At 48.9% G+C, this 25,221-nt stretch overlaps 1 protein-coding gene across 3 annotated transcripts in view; it reads right to left on the bottom strand.

Annotated features, from left to right (window-relative positions):
• Positions 1 to 5,051: 5,051 nt before the first annotated feature.
• CHCHD6 (coiled-coil-helix-coiled-coil-helix domain containing 6) overlaps positions 5,052 to 25,221 on the bottom strand; it is a 327,253-nt gene continuing 307,083 nt past the window's right edge. For 2 of the 3 annotated variants that reach the window (XM_064274780.1, XM_064274781.1), the window contains 2 exons: positions 11,223 to 11,358; positions 5,052 to 5,218 (listed from right to left, as the gene is read on the bottom strand). In XM_064274780.1, coding sequence (XP_064130850.1) covers positions 5,213 to 5,218; positions 11,223 to 11,358 — 142 coding nt within the window. In that variant the 3' untranslated portion in view covers positions 5,052 to 5,212. The remainder of the gene's footprint in view (positions 5,219 to 11,222; positions 11,359 to 25,221) is intronic. The other variant, XM_064274782.1, reaches the window with a different exon arrangement.

Here is a 25,221-nt window from a genome sequence, read left to right as displayed (position 1 = left end):
CTGGAGCCTGTGCCCAGGCACTGTTACATATGCACATACATGTGCACACACACAGACATGCATACATACAGATGGACCGTGCACACATGCATGCAGTGACGCACATGCAAAGATGACATATGCACAGACTCGTGCACACGTGCGCACATAAATGGAAACAGGAATGGACATGTGTGGTGAAATGAGTTCCTTTACGTGGCTTTTGCCTTGGTTCTTTAGAAAAAACAGCTCGAGAGAGGTTTCCTGAGACCTTTGCCCTCGTTTTCCACCCTAGAGGGTTTGTTACTTTTGTCCAGATCGACATCTCCTAGGTAGGCTGTGAACAAGGATGGTTTGATGCTTTTTGTGTGGCTCTGCTTTTTGCCTATGATTGGTATGCACCTTGCAAGGATTGGTCAACATACTAGGCAAATGAAGTGACTAAACTATGGACTATTAAAATGAGATGACTACTGCCTACTGGAAACCCTAGTGGCATAGTGGTCAAGAGCTATAGCTGCCAAACAAAAGGTTGGCAGTTCGAACCCACCAGGTGCTCCTTGGAAGCTCTGTGGGGCAGTTCTACTGTTGCTTTGAGTCAGAATCAACTCGATGGCAACAGGTTTTTATAGCCTACTATGCAAGTGAGGTGTCTGTGACCTACCAGGAGGGGATTGTTCAGTTCGTGGCCCCCCACTAGGAGGGGTCATGCCTTGAAATTGACAAGGAGTTATGTATATAAGCAGTCAACCCCACAGAGGTTTTTCAGACAGAAAGAAGCACGAACAGAAGCAGCAGGAAGAAAGAACAGAGAGAATAAGCTGGGGTGGGCAGGGGGGGAGACCTCCTAAAAGAGCTGTAACACAGGTCAAGGGCTGTAACACTGAAGACAGTGAGAGGCCCAGAAGGGGCCCAGTGGCAGAGCCAGCAGTGACAGGTCCGGAAGGGGCCCCATGACAGAGTTGGTGGTGACAGACAGGAGGACCAAGAAGAGCCTGTGCTCAGGGGAGCCAAGAGGAGGCTTGTCTTCAGGGGGCTGAGAGGAGACCTGCATGGCCAAGAGCAGCTGAGAGAGCTGTCCTGCACTGAAGAAGGGAGACTTTGCCTGCATGCTCCCTAATTCTGATCCTGATGCTGAGTTGTACCCTGTTACTTCCTTAATAAACCACTTAACTGTAAGCATGGTCTGTGAGTTCTGTGTGGCCATTTTAACAGATTATCAAACCCAGAAGAGAAGTAGAGAGTGCTGGGGGAGAAGTGGCTGGAGTCAGAATTGGTAAAAAGGTTGGAGAGTGGAGGTATGTCAGACTTCTACCTCACAGGGATCAGCCTTGGACTGATTTGATTTGCATTATCCCCTCTGAAGTTAGACAGGTTCTGATGTTACTACTACTCATGCCAAATTACAACATGTGTACACAGACCCATGCACATGCATATGCATGCAGACACACTTGCCCAGGTGTGTGCAGACACGGACACACAGACAGACATATTCACAAGACCCATGCACAGGCAGGACACACATGCACAAACGTGGACATGTGCACACAGATGCCCACCCAGATGCCGAGGCACAGGGTGAGGAGCCCACATGCCACGTACAGTCAGTAGCTCATTCCCTCCCTCCAACCCAAACCCCTTGGAAACCAATTAGGGAGAGAAATCTGATAGAAGCAGTTGGACATGCCCTGGTCCTGCCCGGATGCTGGGGTTTGGGAGGTAGAAGCCCTTTCACAGGAGCCTCACAAGCCTGACCCCCACACTCTCAGGCAAGGACTGTGGGGACTAAGGGCTCCTGTGTTTGCCTGAGGGTGTATGGGGGTGTTGGGCCCAGAGGAGCAGACATCTAAGCCAGGCCTCTTGGGGTGATAAGAGATTACCAGATTAGCTGCGGGTGTTGACCACTTCATTCTCAGCTGGGCTGTTCCCAGGAATTTTCCCTACCTCCCCAAAGCATCTTCTGGACACCAATGCTTCAGGTTCTACCATTGGGGTATCCCCTCCTCCCCAGTTAAAAATGCTCATTCCTGCATCTCCCTCTCTGGTCCTTGTGGTCGAGTCTGTGGCTGGACCCGGGGCAAGTACTGAGGCTGCTACACTCAGGGAGTCAGTGTACACGAGGCCCCCCTTGGCTAGGGGGGAGTCAGACCTGCCCACTTGGCTTGGCCAGAAGGAAGGTGGGAAGGGCAGTCAGGGTTACTCAGCAGTATGTTTACTCCTCATATCCATGCTGTATCACTGGGACTCTTGTTCCGAGGACAGAGACGCAATTCCCAAGGACTCAACTGAAAGAGGAAGTTTGCTAGCTCATGCTAACTTCAGATACTGCTGGATCCAGGTGCTCCGGTTGGTTCTACTCTGGTACGCTCTCTCCTTGTGAGGGAGGTTTTGGGAGGAGGGAGTAGGGTCCACTGACAAGGGGGAAAGGGTGGTTCCTCAAACAAAACTTGAGAAAATACTTTCCCAAGAAGACAGGTGGATGCTGAGCAGGTCCAGGCCACAGACACTCCCTATAAATCCTGGGGGCCACTTTATCTGCTTCTTTGATGGGAAATGGCTGTTTGGGGCCAAGCGGCTTGCTGGTCTTTCTTGGAAGCTAACAGGAGGCAGAGCCAGGGTTTGACCAAGGTCCGCAGGCCTGCAAATCCCAGGCTTTTTCTACGTATCATCACGCTTTCCCCTTCTCCGAAGGCCGGGCTGGAGCCCACTACTAGAATTTCTTTTGTGGAAAGCATTGGCCCCAATCAGATGCAAACGGGTAAATGGGATTAGGAAAAATCTGAAGTTGACACTAGTCACTAACATCTCATGCACTTATTTGTTCACCAGTGTGCAGCACCCAAGACTCCCTCCCCAGTGCTGCGGAGGGAGCTCGGAGGACACCAGGCCCTCCTGGCTGCTGTCCTGGGAAGTCACATGCAAGGCACCACACTGCACCATAGAGTGGAAGCTGCCTGAGGCAGGTGGGCTGGGGTCCTGGAGGGCTGGGCCCTCAGAGAGTGCTGGAAAGAGAGCAGGGGCTCTGGACAAGGGCAGCCCATAGCCTGGAGGGAGAAGGCGGCCAGAGTATAGAGCCGGAGTAGAGGTGGGGAGGTGGGGAACTGAGACGGGAGGGGCAGGGCCTTGAACACTGGCAAGGCTGAGGGGTGGATTCTGTTCTCAGGACCAAGTGGGAGTTTATGAAGGTCCAGCAAGATGCCCAAACAGACGTGTGGAGGTGATGGGAGGCCCAGAGCTAAGGCCACTGTTGGGGAGAGGGGAAGGGCAGGCCTGGATGGCTGGGGGCTGAGGCCATGTTCTGGCCCATTCCCAAAGCAGAAGGTGGCCTTGTTGAGCTCAAGGCCAAAGCGGTTTCCGCTTCCCTCAGCCTGAGCGCAAACTTACCAGACTGTGGCTACCGAAGAACAACGGGTCAGAAAGGAGGCAGACAGAGCCTTAAGGTGTTTGCGCAGGAGCTGGCGGGGCTTTCTTTCTCTGGCTGCGCTGGGACCCTGAGCCTACAGCGGAGCCCGAGCTAGCCTGATGGAGAAGGAGAGGCTACACAGAAGCAAATGGAGGTGTCCTGGCCCTACCAGACCTGTGAGTGAGGCCATCCTGGACCACCCACCTGCCAGCCAACCCACCAAGCTAGCCCTGATCATAAGTACCACCCAACAGAATCATGAGCTGGAGAAAATAGGGGTTATTTTAAACCATGAGGTTTTCGACGGTTTGTGACCCAGAAAGAGATGTGACAGGGCTTGCACACATTTCTGGTCCACACGCCTCTCTACTGCCCACCCCCAAGACTCCTGGGCTGACTCCTGAGTAGGAGGGATGTATGTCTGAAGGTTACTACTCTCCCTTATGAGGTTTGGCCAGAGGCTTCTGAGGGACTCAGATTGGCCTGGGCAGTTCCAAAGGACGACGACTCTGATGTCACCGACCAAGGCCAGTGGGCTGGGTGGGTGTGTTCTCAGCAGGCTGACCTCCTGCAGCATGCCAGCCCTTCCTGTGAGCTAGGGGCTCACATAGGCCAACTGGTCCCACCGGGGTGGGATGTCCAGTGCCTGCCCCGGGTGTTCATCTCTGCACATTTTCTGGTATCTTCCTATGCACTTTGGTAACTGACCCAAGATTTCTATGGAGGGTCTCCCCAAAGCTATCTCACTGTCAGCTGACATGCTGCTTGGCAGTGCCCAGGCCCTGAGACACCTGCAAGCCTCACCCTCCACCGTGGCAGCATGAGAATTCTGGGACAGGGAAGAGATGCTGTACCGCAAAGCTCAAGTAAAGACTGCGGTTCTTAGCTCCAGATGGCCTGGGAACTCTCCAAAGAAATTTTAACACCAATTTCAAGGCCACCAGGCAGAATGGTTAGAGATATCAAGAACTCCTGCCCCAAACTCCTGCCACTTTTCCACAGTGCAAGGTGCAGCCACGTTACATCCACTCAAAGACTTCCAAAGGCCAAGGGCTGCTAGGCCAGTGTTTCAACATCAACTAAAGTGAGCACAGCCCAAACCTGGCTTGTCACCTGCCCTTCTCAGTCTGTGAATCCCTTACTTCAATCACACAGTCACCAGCCACCCCAGCCAGAAATGTGGAAATCTTCCTGATCCTTCCCCTCACCTGATTGGACTCAGGGTCCTGCCAACCTGAACTAAGTTCCTCTCTAGCTTCATACACTGAACATGTCACTCAGATTCCTGCGATACTCCGGCCACCCTGGCAGAACCCCGCTGCCCCATGGCTGGAATTCCCTTAGCCTCAGTGCCTGGCCTGCCATGCCCAGCCTCCTTTGGGCTTTTGCACCTGAGCTCAGACTCAACTGCCTTCAGGAGGCCTGCCTGTTCGCCTCCTGTCCCATCCCTAGAAAGGATTTACTTCCCCTCCTGCCATCTCATACTTACTTCTGGGGTTTTCTGCTGCTGCAGCAGTTAAGCATTCCTGGGCCCATCCCCCTGGCTAGGCTGGGCACTCCAAATGAACCAGCCCTATCTTACTCATCACTGCCTTGATGCTGCCCACCGTGGGGCTGGACATGAGTGGGCGGCAGTCATCGCTGCCAGCTGAGGGAATGACTGAACACAGAGACATCTGTTTTATTTGTTTCAGATAGTAGCTCACATCTGTTCTTAAGCCCATAAACATGGCTGGGCGTGAACGGCTGTGGTCCCAGGTCTGTGGTCCCACACTCAGTCCCTTCTTCAGGGTCCAGTCACTTCAGGCCAGGAAGGATGGCTGCTCCTTACCCCTACAAATGAGAGCAGGTCAGAGTTCAGTCATGGTCCACTTCTGCCTGGAAACCCCACCGCCCCCCGTCTCTGCTCCAACACTGTCGCTGAGGCTGGCTTAGCCCCCACACTATCAGGGCTCCCTGCAAATTGCTCCACTACAGCAACAATGTCATTGAAGTGTAAATGTTTACACGTCAACCTCTCTCCTCACCAGCCCATGGGTCCTTGAGACCTGGGACAGTGTCTCTTCACATCTGTGCCCTGAGAGCAGGCCCTCGAGAAATACATGATTAGTTGGCACCAGCTAACTCAAAACCTTCCATTTACCTAATTTTCCTGGGGCTGGCTGGGAAGACCAGAAAGGGTGCAGCCAGCTCACCCCCCACCCCGTAACCACCCCGCAGGCGGTGCCTACTGCATACCCTGTGTAGAGCACAGGCCTCCGCCCAGCCCCTACAGCCCCGCTCTGTCCCCTTGTTTAACAGCTCAGAGAGCGTTGTGTGTGTGAGAGCCATATGAATCTGGCTCCTGTTGTCTGCGGAGCTGCATTCCCGGTCACCAGGAGGCTGTCCGCGACTGTACACAGGCACACGTCTCTGAGCTTGGGAGGCACCGCAAAGGAGTCGGAGCTCACGCAGGAGAGTGGAAAGCCAGACTGCGAGAGCCTCGGAGGGGCGCGGTGCTGCCTCCCACCTCAGCTCCCTGGCTAGTGGAGCCTCCATCCTGGTCACCAAACCCGTGGCAGCTAGAGACATGATTTCCCGCTACCTGGTTACATCTAGAAACAAACTGCTATCAAGGATCCTTTAATGCTCCATTCCCAGCTTCTGCCAGGAGCCTTCTGAGGCGGAGGCAGGGGGAGGCTATGGGAGTGTCCTCCAGTGTTTACTGCAAGGTGCGCATGGGGTGCCATCTGAGTGTCTGAGCCAAGGCCCTGTAGGAATCAGGTCGAACATGCCCTCCCCAAATGCTGCGGACTAAGCACAGTGGGCGTGGTGCTGGTCTCTGCCACCAGCTGCTCAGTCTCCAACTCATTCTTTCATAACACCAGGGGCTCGGGGCTGGGGAAGGGGAACCAGGCCTGGCAGTGGCCCAGAGCTTCACTCAGGCGTGATGGAGCTACAGGGAACGTACTGAAGTTTAATGTAATCTGTCTTCCTTTGTAATCAGATTTTTGCCTCAGTGCAATGAAGATATATTGGTACGATGTGTTTGTTAAAGATATGCTCTGCTGGGGCGGGGCTAGTGCTGGGGGGGCTGAAAAGTACCGTGGATGCCTGGATGGAGAGAGGGAGAGCAGAGTACAGAGCTGGAGAGGGCTGGGGAGGATCCGGGCCTGCAGGACTCCAGGCCTCTCTCCAGTAACAACAGTTAGGGGTGTGATGAGTCAGGTATGTGGAATCACTCATGCACCTGGGAAGGAAAAGGACCATCGTACCAGCCAGAACCTCACCAACAAGTAGTGTCTTAGTTATCCAGTGCTGCTGTAACAGAAGTACCACAGGTGAGTGGCTTTAACAAATAGAAATTTATTTCTTCACAGTTCAGGAGGCTAGAAGTCCAAATTCAGAGTGCCAGCTCTAGGGGGAGGCTCTTTCCCTCTGTTGGCTCTGGAAGAAAGCCGTTAAGTTTCTGTTTCCTGGTTCCATGGAGCTCTCCATTTGTCTTGGCAGCTATCTTATCCTATCTCTCCTCTGCTTGCTTTTTAAATCTCTTTTATATCTCAAAAAAGATTGACTCAAGATACACTCTATACTAATCCTGCCTCATTAACATAACAAAGACAGCCCATTCCCAAATGGGATTATAACCACTGGCATGTTGTTGTTGTCAGGTGCCACTGAGTTGGTTCCGACTTTTAGCGACCCCATGTACAACAGAATGAAAGAGTGCTTGCTCCTGAGCCATCCTCACAATTATTGTTGTGTTTGAGCCCACTGTTGCAGCCACTGTGTCAAAAGCACAGACATAGGGGTTACGATTTAGAACACATATTTTGGGAGGACACAATTCAATTCATAACATTCCATCCTTTGGTCCCCCAAAATTCATGTCCTTGCCACATGCAAAACACATTCACCCCATCACAACATCCCAAAAGTCTTAAATCAACTCCAAATCTAAAATCACTTCTTCTGAATCATCTAAATCAAATATGGGTGAGACTTCAGGTGAATTCCATCCTGGGGCAAAATTCCTCTTCACCTGTGAACCTGTAAAATCTAGACTACAAGTTATCTGCTTCCAAAGTACAATGGTGGAACAGGCACAAGATAGACATTTCCATCACAAACGGGAGAAACTGAAGGGAAAGAAGGGATAGCAAGCACCAAGTAAGTCCAAAACCCAGCAGAACAATTTACATTAGCTCTCAAGGCTTGAAAACAATTCTCTATTCTCTGAAACCATCTGGGCAACAGCCCGGTCCTCCAGACTCTGGGTTTTGGCCATGCCTTCTGGATTCTGGGTGCAGGTCCCTTGGCCCTGGGCTTCAGCTCTGCCTTCCAGGCCCATTGGGACACCATCTCTGCTCTCTAGCTTTGGGCGGCTCCATTTTCCTAGTCCATCAGAGTGGCAACCCCACCCCTTTGGCCACAGAAGGCCCTGTTCTTCTTCCCCTTGGGCATGGCAGCTCTGCCCCCTCAGCTTTGGGCAATGGACTCATCCCCCTGGCATTCGTGAATGGCAGCCCCACACTCCATAACCGAGTTGGTAGAGATCTGTCTCTTTGAAACTTAGGAGGCTGTGGCCCCACCCTTTGAGATCCATGAGATTGTGGTCCCACCCTTTGAAACCAAGAAAGCCCTGCTTCCCAAGCTCCTTCCAACAGTTCTCCTTATCTCTGAACTGCTCCAGGGATGATCCTTTTCTTTTCTTGGAGGACAACAGATGTCACTCCTTAGGCCTATTTCCTGTCTGTAGAATTCCAAGAGGCAGACACTGTTCTTTGCTTTCACTTTTTCTCTGTCCCCTTCACTCTAAGCTGTTAGGTTTTCTGCTGTGGTTGTTGGTTAGATCCATCAGTCACAGGCTTAATCTCCTCAACAAAAGATCGTGTAGCCATGTCCTTGGTGAAAATTCCAGGACACATGTCCTTAGTTTGTATAAGAGAATTTTCCAAATCTTTAAGTTTTTGTTTTCATTTTGCATAGTTCATTCGTAAGTCCATCTTTTTCTTCTTGTATTTTACTATAAGCAGCGAGGAGAAACCACGTGGTCCCTTTAAGATCTTGCTTAGAAATCTCATCAGCCAAATGTCCAAGTTCATCAATTACAAGTTCTACCTTCTACCAAGTATTTAAACATAATTCAGATAAATCCTTTGCCACTGCATAGAAAGCACTGCCCTTCCTCCATTGTCCATGTTCATCATTTTCTTTTAAAGCCTCACTAGAAGCGCACTTAATGTCCACATTTCTAGCAACATTCTGTTGCTGGTGCCGTATGAACTCTCTAAGGTGACAGAGACTTTCTCTATAGCTCTCCTTACTTCCTTCTGAGCCCTCACCAGAATTGCCTTTTATGTCTATAACTCTACCAACAGTCTCTTCAAGGCAAACTGTTGTTGTTAGGTGCCTTCAAGTCGGTTTCAACTCACAGTGACCCTACGTATCACAGAACGAAACAAACAAAACACTGTCTGGTCCTATGCCATGCTCACAATTGCTGTTATGCTTGAGCCCACTGTTGCAGCCACTGTGTCAATCCACCTCATTGGAGGTCTTCTTCTTTTCCACTGACACTGTACTTTACCAAGGCAATCTAGGCTTTTACTATTAGGCATCTTAAAACTCTTCCAGCCTGTACCCATTACCCCATTTCAAAACCACTTCTACATGTTTAGGTATCTGCTACAGCAGCACTCCTCCTTCTTGGTACCAAATTCTGTCTTAGGTATCTAGTGCTGCTGTAACAGAAATACCACAAGTGGGTGACTTTAACAAACAGAAATTTATTTTCTCAAAGTTTAGGAGGCCAGAAGTTCAAATTCAAGGTGGCAACTCCAGGGGAAGACTTTCTCTGCCGGTTCTGGAGGAAGGTCCTTGTCTCTTCAGCTCCTGCTTGTTGGTTCCTTGAAGATCTCCATGTGCCCAGGCATCTATCTTACCCCATCTCTCCTCTACTCACTTGTTTAATCTCCTTTATACCTGAAAAGAGATTGACTCAAGATACATGCTACACAAATCCTGCCTTGTTAACATAAAAAAGACAAATGGGATTATAACCACAGGCATAGTGGTTAGGATTTACAACACGTATTTGGGGGGGACAATTCAATCTATAAGAAGTAGAGAACAAAAGCCTTGGCAAACACTAAGGTGGACATTGAAGAAGCTGCCACTTGCTGGATCTGACCATTTCCCTAGCCCCTTCTGTGGAGAATTCTTTAGGAACTGTTGGCAACACCTTCATGTTAAACTTGGAATCAGTCAAACAGCACTCTGATCTCCAGGATGGGCAATGAGGTCTCTGCTGCAGTCCAGGATTTATTCTCTGGGAGGGCTGAGCTGCAACCGGTCTGTCTGGTTGTTAAGGGACACACTTCGCTCCTCCTGGCTACGTCCCCAAAGGCAGGCGCTGGGCAGCAATGCTGGCGTGGGCTGTACCCAACCCCAGGCCGGGGTGGGGGCAGGGGAACGCGCGGGGGCGGGGTGGGGAGTGATGGCCTTGCAAAGCACACAACCTGAGTGGCCTGCCCCACTGCAGACCCCAGGTCCTGGGCCCAGGCATGGTTCAGCAGAGCCTTTGGCTGGTTCACTTGGTTTAGCAGAGCCTTCGGCTTGGTTCAGCAGAGGCTTTGGGTGCAGGAGAGAGACCCAGCCCCAGACATGGCCTGAAGGACAGGCAAACCAGCACCTGACCTCTGTCAAAAACCTTTTCACACACAAAGTGCGCAAAGCAATTTGTCTCCTACTCTGGCAAAAGAGGCTTTTCTGTGGGGAAGAAGGACCTGTCCTCACTCTTTCAGTACGTGTTAACAAAAATGCAAACACTTCAGTAAAGTCCAAGCCTCCTGTACCTGCCATGAGAGAAGCTGCCCCAAGTGGAAGGTCAGCATGGAGGGGTGGGATAAAGAGAGGATACTGCAGGGCCTGGGTTGAGGGAGAAAAAAGAAACTGGGGTGACGGGAGGAGGGAAGCAGGGAGCTGCCTGGGAGAGTCAGGGAAGGAGAAGGCTTTTGGATCAAGTCTTGGGGAGGCCCGGGGGCAAGCCGGCTGGGCCCCTTGGAGATACCACAAGCGTTGAGAGGCAGGGGACCAGGCTGCCTCCGGACCATTAAGTGAGGCCGAAGCATACCGCAACCTCCAGACTCCAGTGACTCCCCTCCAGCGCGGGACACAGGCGCCCTGTGGAGTTGGCCCTGCAGTGCCTCTCAGACCAGCACAGGCAGGGCAGGGCAGAGTGCAGAGAGGTCTTCCAAGCCACACCAAGCACAGGAGACAGGGCATTTTGGGTTTGGGTCCCCTCTGCTTCATAACACATGCTCTGGTTCAAGCTCAGCAGACAGACGGTTGGCAGCCCATGCGGATCAAAGACGGGCCAGTGGAGGCAGGGGACACAGGCAGGGCCCCTCGCCCTACCTGATGGGCCACTTGCTCCTACCTCTCTGCCTCCTCCAACTGGGATACTGTCCTCCATCTCACTGGGCTGCCCTCTCCCTTCCCAGGACACTCATACCCTAGAACCCAGGCTCCTCCACTGTGCACCCTGCCTCAGTTGGGGGATCCATTTATTTCCTCAACTGGTCAGTGACCCCTTGAAGGTGGCGCCCCCGCCAAGTCAGGCTAAGCTCTTCGGGGGGTCTCTTTCCTAACCCAGCTGTATGTGTGCCCTCATGGGAACATCGGACAGAACACTGAACTGGGGAGTCTGAGGAGGCCCAGACATAAGAACCCTCACTGTGTAAAAGTTGGAGTCCTCTGGGTTAGAGTACTGATTTAGCAGAAAAGGGCAGGGCAGCTGGACCTCTGAGCCTCCCTGCGTCCCCAGGAAGCCCTAGGGAGGGCAGCCAGGCCTTACCTTGTGGGCGGCGCTGACACAGCGCTGGTAGGCCTTGACCAGGTCTGAGCACAGGAGCACTTCCTGTACATTCTGGCGGTAGCACTGGAGGATCTGTGCCTGCAGCCCTGAGCACACGGGCTCTGCTCGCCGGGGCCTGCCGAAAGACGGGGGCGAACAGCCTTGAGGGCGCAGTCTAGTGCGAGCTGACCACCGCTATGGGCTGTGCACTATGCTACTTGCAGCCCCTGCATGCCTCTCCCCTGACTGAATTTCGGTGACAGAGGGATCGCAGAGAAAGAAGATAATGCTCTCCTGCGATGTGCTAAGCATGAAAACTGCCAGCGTCCATTTAGCCCTCAGAGAGGACGGGTTTGGCTAGGAGAGGGAGACGCAGAGGTTTCGTACTACTGCCCAACTCCCATGCCAGCATGCACCCGAGGAGCCCAGGCTGTGGGCAGGGCTCCACCTGGGTGAAGGCTGGCCTGCTGGTCTGGGGACTCAGCGGCAATAATGCCAGATCCTCTGAGCCACGGGAAGACTGAGCTGCCCACCCTGGGTTGCCTGCCCAGGGCTGTGCTCGCCTAGCCCCTCTCCAAAACTTTCTGTGCATGTCCTTCACACGGGATTGTGATCACATGGTTTATAGAAAAGTGTATCTACCTTTTGATATATTTCCCCCCGATTTTAAAGCTCATACAAGTGCAATGAGGAAAACTTGAGAACTACCAACCAAAACCCACTGCCGTTGAGTCGATTCTGACTCATGGCAACCCTATAGGACAGAGTAGAACTGCCCCATAGAGTTTCCAAGGAACACCTGGCGGATTTGAACATGCTGACCTCTTGGTTAGCAGCCATAGCACTTAACCACTACACCACCAGGGCTTCACTGAAAACTACAGAAATGTCTAAAAGAGAAAAACTTTTCAGAATCTCACCTCTCAGAGATGATCACTGCAATATTTAGGGGTACTTTACTATTTTTTCTTTCTTCTTTTATCGAAGTAGTTTTAGCACCCACCAAAAAAATGAATATGTTCTTTTTAAAAATGTAAAACAAAACCCAACAAGCAACAAGGAAGTGAAACAGTATAGCTTAGATTAAAGCCAGCCACCCAGCCTCCTTGAGTAATCTCTATTTGGCTTGTCTTCTTCAGGGCTCCTCTTCCCATCCTCCATACCCCCGGCCCCACTCACATACCTCCCACACTCACTCACTCAGTCACTCACACACACACACACACACTTACTCGTAACAGTTCATACTACAATGCTCACTGCACTCTGTGCTTATACACTCATTCATCTACTCTTAACAGCTGGGTTCATAGATGATATTATTTATCATCCCCTTTGTACCAATGAAGAGTCCCTAGGTGGTGCAAATGGTTAAGTGCTTAACAGAAAGGTTGGTGGTTTGAACCCACCCAGAGGCATCTCGGGAGAAAGACCTGGTGATCTACTTCTGAAAGGTCACAGCCTTGAAAACCCTATCGAGCAAAGTTCTACTCTAAAACCCATCGGGGTACCATGAGTATGAATCAACTTGATGGCAAGTGGTTTGGTTTTGGCTTCAGTTTACAAATGAGGAAACTGAAGTACAAACAAGTTAAGCAACTGGTTCCAGGTTGCACAGCTAAGTAAGTGGTGGTGCCAGGATATACCATTTACGTGGCTTTGATCACATCGCTTCTACTAACACGCTTTTCCAAAATGGTTTTAGGACAAGTTAACGCAGGACCTTCACAGCTGTAAATGGAATCACGTGGATACCTGCCACTGGTCTTTTATAATTAGAAACCACTCAGGGCTTAGGACATTCAACAGGCATTTTAAAATGCTTTTTAAAATCATTCCTCAAGTAATGAAGAAGGTCATTACTATACTCCAGGCAGCTTTGCTTCAGTTGCACGGAGCTGGGTTTAAACCCTTTTGGGGGGTAGGAGAGGGAGAATTGCAGTTTAACAATTCTCTTGATCCAGTATCTCAAACATTAAAAAAATTAGCCATGGAGTAGATGCTGGAACAGATAAGGACTGGTTATTATTTTAAGGTATCTTCAAAAAAACCAAACCAAACCCAGTGCCGTCGAGTTGATTCCGACTCATAGCGACCCTATAGGACAGAGTAGAACTGCCCCATAGAGTTTCCAAGGTGTGCCTGGTGGATTTGAACTGCTGACCCTTTGGTTAGTGGCCGTAGCACTTAACCACTACGCCACCAGGCTTCCCCAGGTATCTTTAGACAAAAAAATTCATCAGTTAAGAACATCAGGCGACAGAACACTCAATGGTTTAGGAAGTAAAATGCATAGCATTTAGCGACCTCACTCAGAACAAGTCTGGAGGTCGGTACTTGCAGTATGGTTGTACCCGTTCACTGACATCATCCAGGCCCAGGCTCCTTCTTTCCCCTGTAGCATCTGTGTGTTGGTTTCTCATCCTCAGGCCTATTGTCTTGTGGCCACCCACATCCCCCCATGCCTCAGAGTTCAAGGCCTCAAGAAGGAGCAGGCCTCTGTACTGTCACATTTTATCAGGCAGAAAAATTCTTCCCAAAAACCTCACTCTCAGAAAGGTTGTTTCTTTTCTCATTGGCCAGAATTTGGTCATCCGGTCACCCCTCAGCCACTAAAAAGAGGAGGGAAATGGCCATGTTTAGCTAAGACCAATAAGATTCATGCCCTAGGGCTTGAACAAACTTGATGTTTTATAAGGTAAAGAAGAGAGAAGTGACTGTGTGCATGTGTGCTATGTGGCTCTGGTAATAGGCTGTGAATCTTAAGGTAAAGGATGTGACAGGAGAATTAGCTTCCCTTTCCAGGAGAGGAGAGGGCAGCTACGCAGGCCTGGCTTTGCCCATGACAACATGTGATTCCACTAGGCTCCCGAGGATGGTGACTTATAAGTCCTTTCGCAAGATCAAAATTTTCATTACGTTCTACGTTGGAAGGACTAAGTCTCAGAGGAATTTCTTGAGGAGGATACATGAGGGGTATTTTCTCAGCATTAACCTATTGGAGATGTCCTTCTCTTGTCTTTAAACATGAAACACAGACTGGCTCCTTAGATTCAACCTTTTCTTCTTGAGACTCAGAAGATTTCTTCTTCACTGTCTTCTGTTTGGTGTTGCAAAAAGTCATCTGAGGTAAGAGTGGGATAGGCTGGGGTGGAGTGATACCCCGATTTTTCACCCTAAAAGCCTGTAGAATATCTCTATATTTAAAAACTTTTTGATGTGGACACATCTAATTGTGGGCCTTTTAAAACTGATTTTCTGTGGGGGACAGCCAGCCTTTTTGATCAGCATTGCATCTCAGACAAGCTCTCTTTATGACTAGGCTCATTGCTTCCATTCTCCTGTTCTGACTTTTTTCTTTTGGAACACCTTTAAGTCATAGATTGGATCTTCGTTCTCTGCCTCCACTCTAACTCTCTTCCCTCTTTTTTTTTCAATCTCTGGTTTCCCATTCTGGGAAGGCAGGCTAAGCTTTCCTTCCACATTTCCCAGCTGGCTCTGGCAGGGCTAACTCTGAGGGAGAGCTGGCAGTGAGGCTCCCAGCTAGGCTACTGAGATGTTCATCTCCTCATGGTCCTTGTCTGCTTCCTGTACCTCTGTCACCACCGTTGCTGGCCTTTCCCACCAGCCTCTTCCCTTCTGCTCTTTCTTACACCATGCTGCCCCTCTAGGTTACACGCTCCCCCAGGGCAGAAATTCTGTTGCCCCTTTTTTTCTGCTTAAAGATACTGACTTTAAGCAGTATCTTCCCCTACCCTCTTGTGATGACCTCCATGTCGACTGTTTCCTGGCTGTGTTCCAGAAGCTGTAAGCACTCAACTAATACCTACTGTTGGAATGAATGGCTCAGGGAGAATTCCAGGTTTCAGAAAAGGTAGAGTTCTTCTAGAGCTGTAACTCTGTGTGGGGCTCACTGATCTAAGTGGAAAAGAGGGATCCTGGGACAAGACCCGTAGAGTCTGAGAGGCCTGGGTTCAAGTCCCTGCCAGCCATGTCATCTTGGAGCAAGATATCTGACCTCTTCGAGCCTCACTCTTTTTGGCCGTACAACAGAGACTGATACTTATTTTGCCGGGCTGTAAATGAGCAACAGTGGTCCTTGAAAACTTGCTCCTTTTCCCAAGGCCAAACAAGGCTTGGTCTTCTCCTCACCAGCTTCTCCCCCTTTACAGGCTCCTGTGCATTTTGAGGACAAGCCTCACAGAACACTCAGTGGGCTCCAGGTTCAGGAGAAACCGGGGTGTGGCGAAATCTATCCCCTCCACACCAATATCACCCCTGGGACCAGAGAAGTCTTCTCTCCTCTGGGACTGATCAGGACCAATATGAGGAGACAGAACGTAGGCAAATGTCAATGGAAAGAAATCTCATCCGCTTTGTCTACAAAAAGCCTCTGAATGAGCAAAGACAGGGAGCTCACGGCTCTCAAAAGGTGCATTCTATCCAAACACAGCCACCATCAGCCCAGTCTACTGCCATCCTGTTTCATAACACGTACAAAACAGCTCTTAGTTTTTAGAAATATTGTCTTGTGAATAGCTGCCCTTCAGATACACAAATAAATGTATCCATAGCCTGCTTTGAACTTTGCAAGACTGATAAGTCCTGTACTCCCATTTGGGGGCACTCCCGGGGACAAGCATGTCCTTTGTGGGTTAAGATCTAGTGGTCTATGTGGCTTTGAGGGGTCAACATTACGTGCGGCCATGTGAGGGTTTCTCGTCTCTTAGGCCTCAGCTGCAATGCTAAGTAAGTCATCTCACCTCAGTGGCCTTCCTTTTCCTCATCTATACCATTGAAAAGATAACATCACCTATAGAAGCTTGTGGAAAACTGAGGGAGTCAGGTCAGGGGGTTTGAGGGAAAAAGGCGTGCTTGCAGGAAGGCTGGAGTTGCATCAGTCGACCCAGCCAGCACCACCTCCCACCACAATGGGGCTAGCAGCGCTCAGGGCCCACAGCCTGGCCACACTGCATCTGCATAGAGGGTGCTGGCCCTGCCTTTTCCTGGCAACTCTGCAAGGTGGGTGTGGTTATTACAAATCAGGTCACACGGTTAGTTAGCACGTGGCAGAGATGCACCTGACTCCAAACCCTGCTCCTTCCACTCAGACAACAGGCCATAATCACAGAGCCTCCTCCAGTATACTGAGATGTCAAAGGGTCACTCAAAGAAACCATCTGGGAAGAAAGATCTTGGAAAATGTAACAGCATTGAGCCTCAACGTTATCAGCGCTGTGATGTCCTCTGAGCAATTCATTATCACTTGCTCCCTTCCCCCAAATACTTCCCCTAGACCAGATTCTGGATGGTGTAAATGGTTTGCACGCGACTACTAATAGAAAGGTTGGCAGTTCAAACGTACCCAGTGACACTGCAGAAGAAAGGCCAGTGATCTACTTCCGAAAAGATTACTGAAAACCCTATGGAGCAGTTCTACCCTGAAACTCATGGCGTTGCCATGATCTGAACTGACTCGGCGGCAATGAGTTTTTTTTTTTTTTTTTTTAAATAACAGTATTATGATGACAGAAATGGTATAGCATATTTAGAAAAAAGGAAAGCATTAACAAGAAATCAAAATCCACGCTCTTCCTGTCCCACCCCAACCAGCAGCTTATACTATCAGGCAGAACGGGAGAGTGGTGAAGAGCTGGGTTTGAATAGTCTGGGCTGCTGTCAAGCTTGCAGTCTTTCCCCTCCTGTCTATAAGATGAGGACAGCATGTGGGGATGGATACTCGAGATGGTGGGTGTGGTGCTCATTGTCTCCCCATCGCCCCCCACACCAGGGACTCTCCTACCTCTGGGACCTTCGAGTCTTTCTCCCACCATCGTCTTGGCCTGTGTCCCATCCTCCTGCCCCTGCAGGCCCTAGCCCCTACCCCTTCTCTTTGAGTACAAAGGCCCCTCACTCTTGTCCATCGTCAGGTACACCCCTTGAGCTATCTCCTCAGTCACTCTCTTGCTAGTTCCTAAACTTCCTCTTCCCCTCAGTCCCAGGTTCATCCCAACACTTCACCCTTGGAGCTCAAGGTCCACATAGCCAACAGCCTCAAGATTCTTCCATCTGCACATCCCACAGATACCCAGATGACTTACCATTTCCTCAGCGGAAATCATCATCCGACACCCAGGACTGTTTCTCCTCCCAAGTCTCCCAATCAGAAACCTGGAGTCATTCTAGATATCGCCCTCTCTCCTTCTAATGAGCCCCCTGCTCCTCTCCCCTCTCCAATCCAACATCTCAAAAACTCACTTTCTTTCTCCATCCATTGCTCCCAACTGACCTCTCACCTGGATGACTCCAGGGGCTACTGACCGCTCTTCCTGCCTCCAAATCCACTCTCTAGCCACTAGAGGCCTATCTACTTCCCAGATTCAAATACTTCACTGGGGCCCTTTGGACCTCAAGTTTGTTTTCAGGTTTCAGGTTCAGTTGCCCTGTCTGTTCCTCCCCTGGTGGCCCCAGGCCACAGTGATCCTTCCATTCAGTCCCCTCTAGATCTCAGGCCTTCCAGAGTCCAGCTCCCCCCTTCAGCCACTCCCCTGTTCCGCCATGTCCAGAGCCCACAGCTTCGCACCACACCACTCCCCACACAGCCTTGGGGTCTGCTGGCCTGTGCCACCTCCAGAGTACACCTTCATCTTGGCATCCTTGGCCCAGCTTCAACCTGCATATACACCCTGGTCTCCTATCTAGAGGGAGAGTCCTTTCCTAGGTCCAAGAGCACCCCTCCAGCAGTGACTGGGGTCTCACTCCCCTGCCACCTAGAGCTAGTCTCTCCTCCTGTCTCTCTCTTCTGTACCTTCCTTCACCATTCCCCCTTCTACATTAAAAACAGGCTTATGCTTCCAAAGAGTCTAAGTGTTTAAAACTCAAACCGTTTCTGACTCTTAGTTCCCTCTCAACCACAGCCCTTTGTTCTTTCTCTTCCCCATCACATTGCTCCTGAAGCTCCACCTGGGCCTTTCTCACTTCAGCACCCCACTAACATCAATGTCAGTCCACACGCACCGGGGCTTCAGAGCCCTGTCGGCTCCAGCTGGGCACCCACAGACCCTGTAACTCATGCAGTGCTGCTCCTCTTCCTGCACTACCTACATGGTCAACAGCATCAACATGCCAGCCCTGGTGGGGACCCTGTGTCACACTCACTCCCATCTCGCCCACACAGATGCTGTTGCCAAACTTTATCTCCTGGATACCCTCTGTTCTATCCCTTTGTCTCCATTCTCATGGTAACAGCCTCAAACTTTTCTCCTTACCTCTAGCCCATCCTCTATGTTGAGATCAGTGATTTTTCTAGAACATAAAGCAGGCCACAGATTTCTAAAACACTAAGCCAGTTTTTAAAAACACATTTATTGGGTGACTGCAATTCAGTGGACCCTGTGCTAAGCATTATCTCATTTAATTATTTAATCCTCCATAGAATCCTAGGAGGTGGGAACTATAATTGTCCTTGTCTTACAAATGAAGACACAACAGCTTAGAGTGACTCAGCAGCTTGCTGGAGTTCACGGGTTGATAAACAGTGCCAGGGCTCAGGGCTAAGTCACACTCCAAACCTACTGCTTGGGACTCTGCTGTGCCAGAGGCAATGTACCAAGAAACCTGTGGGCACCCAGGGTCTCCTGCCCTCTGCTCACCCTCTTTCTCTTTGGCCTTGTTCCTCCCACCCATATGTCAGGGACCTCCTCGGGCTCCAATGACAGCTCTCTTATGCCCTCGTGGGCATAAACAACACTGAAGGCTGACATGTTTGCCTGTCTGTCTCCTCGCAGCACTTGGAGACTCAGGAGGGCAAGGCTCGGATCTGTCCCCTGTATTCCACGGCACAGCACCATCAGCAGACAGCTGTGTCTGGATCAGAGCACCCAGGGTAACTGGCTCTGCAGCTTTGTCACGCAGGGGCATCAGGAGGGATCTCACTTTCATGAAGCTGCACCACAGTCACATACTTACACAAGACTGCATTTGATTCACACAGCATCACCGAGGTCACTGGTGTCCTTACCTTCCAAATGAGGAAACTGAGTAGCAGGAAGGACTGCAGCCTCCTGGAGTGGAGCACACCTGCCCCTGCAGCTCCAGCATTTCTTCCCCAGCCCCTCCCCTTCCATTCCTCGTGGGTCAGGGAACTCAGCCCTCCTCTGCCACAAGGGGGGGTTTGGCCACATGATCCAGATTGGGCTAACACAATCCCAAGGTCTCATGGACCCAATGAAAGGGGCTGGGCCAAAAACATGACCCTTCAGAGAAATTTGCTATTTGGAAACTGGGAGAAGACATAAAATCGGGCCTCCCAAAGCCATCTCTCATGTCACTTGAGCTTCCAGATTCAAAGTTAGGAACTGTTCTTTGCTTTTCTGTAATGCAAGCTAACACACTCAGTTTTTGCCTTAAATTAGATTGAGCTGGATGTCTGCCACTTGCAACCAAAAATGTTGTTTGAAGAAGACACCTTGGGGAGGTTGGGGGTCAATGGGATTCTAAGAATGATCTTCACATGTATAAAGGCAGTCATGTAGAAAAGGGATTTGACCTATTGTCCAGAGGGCAGAGTTGGAAGCAGTTAATGGACAGAAGTTACTGGGAGACCAGTGAGTTAATAGTCACTGTTCTAACCAAGATGCGTGGGCACCTTCTCAGATGTGCCGGCAGGCCCACGGCTCACCAGCACCAGCAGCTCCATGTCTGCATTGTGCCAGGCTCTGGCTTAGGGGTCTGCACACTGTCCCTCCAATCTTCCCACCCCCAGTGAGGCACAGTCCCCACTTACAGATGAGCTGAATGTCTCTAACTGCCTCATTCACCCAGTAGACACATGGAAGAGCTGTAACACATCTCCAGGTCTGTATAGCTCCTTCCTCGTGCTCCCCAGGAAGCCTTCCTGGTAGGAGAGATTGTGGGTGAGGTCCAGGCTGTGGGAAGGGAGGGGGTGAGGGGTACATTTCTATCTCAGTAAACAGCATTGGTAAAAAGTTCCATCTCAGTAGAACAACTAAATAGACACATAACAAAAAAAGAGATTGAAACGGTAATCAAAAAACTCCCAACAAAAAAAAGCCCTGGCCCGGATGGCTATACTGCAGAGTTCTACCAAACTTTCAGAGAAGAGATAACACCACTACTACTAAAGGTATTTCAAATCATAGAAAATGATGGAATACTACCCAACTCATTCTATGAAGCCACCATCTCCCTGATACCAAAACCAGGTAAAGACATCACAAAAAAAGAAAATTACAGACCTATATCCCTCATGAACATAGATGCAAAAATCCTCAACAAAATTCTAGCCAATAGAATTCAACAACATATCAAAAAAATAATTCACCACGACCAAGTGGAATTTATACCAGGTATGCAAGGCTGGTTTAATATATTAGAAAAGCCATTAATGTAATCCACCATATAAATAAAACAAAAGACAAAAACCACATGATCTTATCAATTGATGCAGAAAAGGCATTTGACAAAGTCCAACACCCATTTATGATAAAAACTCTCACCAAAATAGGAATTGAAGGAAAATTCCTCAACATAATAAAGGGCATCTATGCAAAGCCAACAGCCAATATCATTCTAAATGGAGAGAGCCTGAAAGCATTTCCCTTGAGAACGGGAACCAGACAAGGATGCCCTTTATCACCGCTCTTATTCAACATTGTGCTAGAATTCCTAGCCAGAGCAATTAGGCTAGACGAAGAAATAAAGGGCATCTGGATTGGCAAAGAGGAAGTAAAATTATCTCTGTTTGCAGATGACATGATCTTATACACAGAAAACCCCAAGGAATCCTCCAGAAAACCACTGAAACTAATAGAAGGGTTTGGCAGAGTCTCAGGTTATAAGATAAACATACAAAAATCACTTGGATTCCTCTACATCAACAAAAAGAACACCGAAGAGGAAATAACCAAATCAATACCATTCACAGTAGCCCCCAAGAAGATAAAATACTTAGGAATAAATCTTACCAAGGATGTAAAAGACCTATACAAAGAAAACTACAAAGCTCTACTACAAGAAATTCAAAAGGACATACTTAAGTGGAAAAACATACCTTGCTCATGGATAGGAAGACTTAACATAGTAAAAATGTCTATTCTACCAAAAGCCATCTATACATACAATGCACTTCCGATCCAAATTCCAATGTCATTTTTTAAGGTGATAGAGAAACAAATCACCAACTTCTTATGGAAGGGAAAGAAGCCTCGGATAAGCAAAGCATTACTGAAAAAGAAGAAGAAAGTGGGAGGCCTCACTCTACCTGATTTCAGAACCTATTATATAGCCACAGTAGTCAAAACAGCCTGGTACTGGTACAACAACAGACACATAGACCAGCGGAACAGAATTGAGAACCCAGAGATAAATCCATCCACATATGAGCAGCTGATATTTGACAAAGGCCCAGTGTCCGTTAATTGGAGAAAAGATAGCCTTTTTAACAAATGGTGCTGGCATAACTGGATATCCATTTGCAAAAAAATGAAACAGGACCCATACCTCACACCATGCACAAAAACTAACTCCAAGTGGATCAAAGACCTAAATATAAAGACTAAAACAATAAAGATGATGGAAAAAAAAATAGGGACAACCTTAGGAGCCCTAATACAAGGCATAAACGGAATACAAAACATTACCAAAAATGATGAAGAGAAACCCGATAACTGGGAGCTCCTAAAAATCAAACACCTATGCTCATCTAAAGACTTCACCAAAAGACTAAAAAGACCACCTACAGACTGGGAAAGAATTTTCAGCTATGACATCTCAGACCAGCACCTGATCTCTAAAATCTATATGATTCTGTCAAAACTCAACCACAAAAAGACAAACAACCCAATCAAGAAGTGGGCAAAGGATATGAACACGCACTTCACTAAAGAAGATATTCAGGCAGCTAACAGATATATGAGAAAATGCTCTCGATCATTAGCCATTAGAGAAATGCAAATTAAAACTACGATGAGATTCCACCTCACTCCAACAAGTCTGGCATTAATCCAAAAAACACAAAATAATAAATGTTGGAGAGGCTATGGAGAGATTAGAACACTTATACACTGCTGGTGGGAATGTAAAATGGTACAACCACTTTGGAAATCAATCTGGCATTATCTTAAACAGTTAGAAATAGAATTACCATACAACCCAGAAATTCCACTCCTCGGAATATACCCTAGAGAATTAAGAGCCTTCACACAAACAGCTATATGCACACCCATGTTTATTGCAGCTCTGTTTACAATAGCAAAAAGCTGGAAGCAACCAAGGTGTCCATCAACAGATGAATCGTTAAATAAATTGTGGTATATTCACACAACGGAATACTACGCATCGATAAAGAACAGTGACGAATCTCTGAAACATTTCATAACATGGAGGAACCTGGAAGGCATTATGCTGACCGAAATTAGTCAGAGGCAAAAGGACAAATATTGTATAAGACCACTATTATAAGATCTTAAGAAATAGTATAAACTGAGAACAACACATACTTTTGTGGTTATGAGCGGGGGAGGGAGGGAGGGTGGGAGAGGGTTTTTTACTGATTAATTAGTAGATAAGAACTGCTTTAGGTGAAGGGATGGACAATACTCAATACATGGAAGGTCAGCTCAACTGGACTGGACCAAAAGCAAAGAAGTTTCCAGGATAAACTGAAGGCTTCAAAGGTCAGCGGAGCAATGGCGGGGGTTTGGGGACCATGGTTTAAGGGGACTTCTAAGTCAATTGGCAAAATAATTCTATTATGAAAACATTCTGCATCCCACTTTGAAATGTGGCGTCTGGGGTCTTAAATGCTAACAAGCGGCCATCTAAGATGCATTAATTGGTCTCAACCCACCCGGAGCAAAGGAGAATGAAGATCACCAAGGCCACACGATAACTAAGAGCCCAAGAGACAGAAAGGGCCACATGAACCAGAGACGTACATCATCCTGAGACCAGAAGAACTAGTTGGTGCCCGGCCACAATCAATGACTGCCCTGACAGAGAGCACAACAGAGAACCCGAGGGAGCAGGAGATCAGTGGGATGCAGACCCCAAATTCTCATAAAAAGACCATACTTACTAGTCTGACTTAGACTAGAGGAATCCCGGCGGTCATGGTCCCCAAACCTTCTGTTGGCACAGGACAGGAACCATTCCCGAAGACAACTCATCAGACATGGAAGGGACTGGACAGTGGGTAGGAGAGAGATGCTGATGAAGAGTGAGCTAATTATATCAGGTGGACACTTAAGACTGTGTTGGCATCTCCTGTCTGGAGGGGGGATGGGAGGATAGAGTAAGTTGGAAGCTGGCAAAATTGTCACAAAAGGAGAGACTGGAAGGGCTGACTCATTAGGGGGAGAGCAAGTGGGAGTACGGAGTAAGGTGTATATAAACTTATATGTGACAGTCTGACTTGATTTGTAAACATTCACTTGAAGCTCAATAAAAGTTAATAAAAAAAAAAAAGTTCCATCTCATTTCAAACTGTACCTGGGGCAGACCCGTGGTCACAGCCAAGGGCCTACGACACAGCAGGCCCTTAAGAATACCCACAGATAGGAAAATTTGGCAATAGATGACAGTAATGGTTGAACAACATGATAAATAATGTCACTGAATTGTACATGTGAAGAATGTTGAAAAGGCAAACATATATACTTGCCACAGTAGCTCTACGAACTAGATGTTATTGTACCCATTCTACAGATATGGACACTGAGTCTCAGAGATGCTGACTGACTTGCCCAAGGCCACAGAGCTAGTAAGACGGAACCAGGACAAGAGCCTGGTGTGTTTGGCTCCACAGCCCTTGTTCTCCACATGGTCAGCTCTCTCCACTATGCTTTTAGAGAAGATAGTCACAAATTCCAAAGAAGAAACAACCAAGACTATAAATGAGAAACACAAGGGACTTGCCCCAAACCGCACTGTGTTTAAGGTTCCCCAATGATGCCAGAGTTGCCGAAGGGTCACAAATCCAAGTCAGGAGCAGAGAGGGGGGTCACTGGGAGCCTGGATTATCGGGCAAGGATCCACAGGAGCCTGAGGAAGGAAGGAAGCGTGATGAACTGATGGCCATCTGAAGCCGATGGCAAACAGCAGAGCAACGGGCAAGGCAGAACGGGAGAAAGCAAAGGGAGGAAGCCGTCTGCCGGAGAGGCCCGCAGGCCAGAGCAAGGCCAGGATCCCCGCCTGTGTGGGCGCCATGCCAGCGAGGCCGAGTCACTCCCAGCCAGGGGACACGCCTGTGAAGTCCAGGTGTCTTCCCTCCCACTCTGATTAACTCCTATGCCTGAGTGTGCACAATGCCTCTCCACAAGTGCCCTCCCAAATCCTCTGTGCACTCTCCACTTTATTGAATAAATGAAATCTCATCAACTTATCCTTCTTCTATTATCACTGCTGACATCAATCTGATAATATTGGTCTGGTGTGGAATTGGGCTATTATATATCCTCCTGATATTTAATTTCAGAGAAACATCAGCAGGGGGGTGAATATATGGAGCAAGCTTTTTATTACAGGCAGCAGTAAGGAGATTCCAAGTGAATTAGACATTCATCTTCGTCAAGGCCAGGCTCGCTGCTCAGGAGAGGTTTTGCTTTAACCCATGGCTAAGGCTCTGCTGCTGCTGAGAACAGCTGGTTACGAAGGACTTGGTTAACTGGCTGCTATTGACTATGTGCCATTCAGCACAGGTAAGTGGAGCCAGAAGATTTCACCATCGATCAGCATGCCATGTGGGATCACTATCAGCGGCTTGATGCTGGCCTCCCGCTGCCCCCGACCCCATAGGCAGGAAAGTCAGCTATTCTGAGAGACAAAGACTGGGGAGATGGCCCTGGTACTGAGAACTGAGGAGGAGCTCTTGTTCCCAAGAGGAAATGAAACACAAATTGGCCCCTGACTACCCCCTTGCTCAATGAAGGAGACCTTGTGACAGATTCTCCTCCAGGACTAAAATTTCTCTCTCTCTCTC

This window comes from Loxodonta africana, chromosome 22, assembly GCF_030014295.1.
Source record: "Loxodonta africana isolate mLoxAfr1 chromosome 22, mLoxAfr1.hap2, whole genome shotgun sequence".
Taxonomy (NCBI): Eukaryota; Metazoa; Chordata; class Mammalia; order Proboscidea; family Elephantidae; genus Loxodonta; species Loxodonta africana.
The sequence above is the reverse complement of the archived record's forward strand: the minus strand, read 5'-3'. Positions and strand labels throughout refer to the sequence as shown.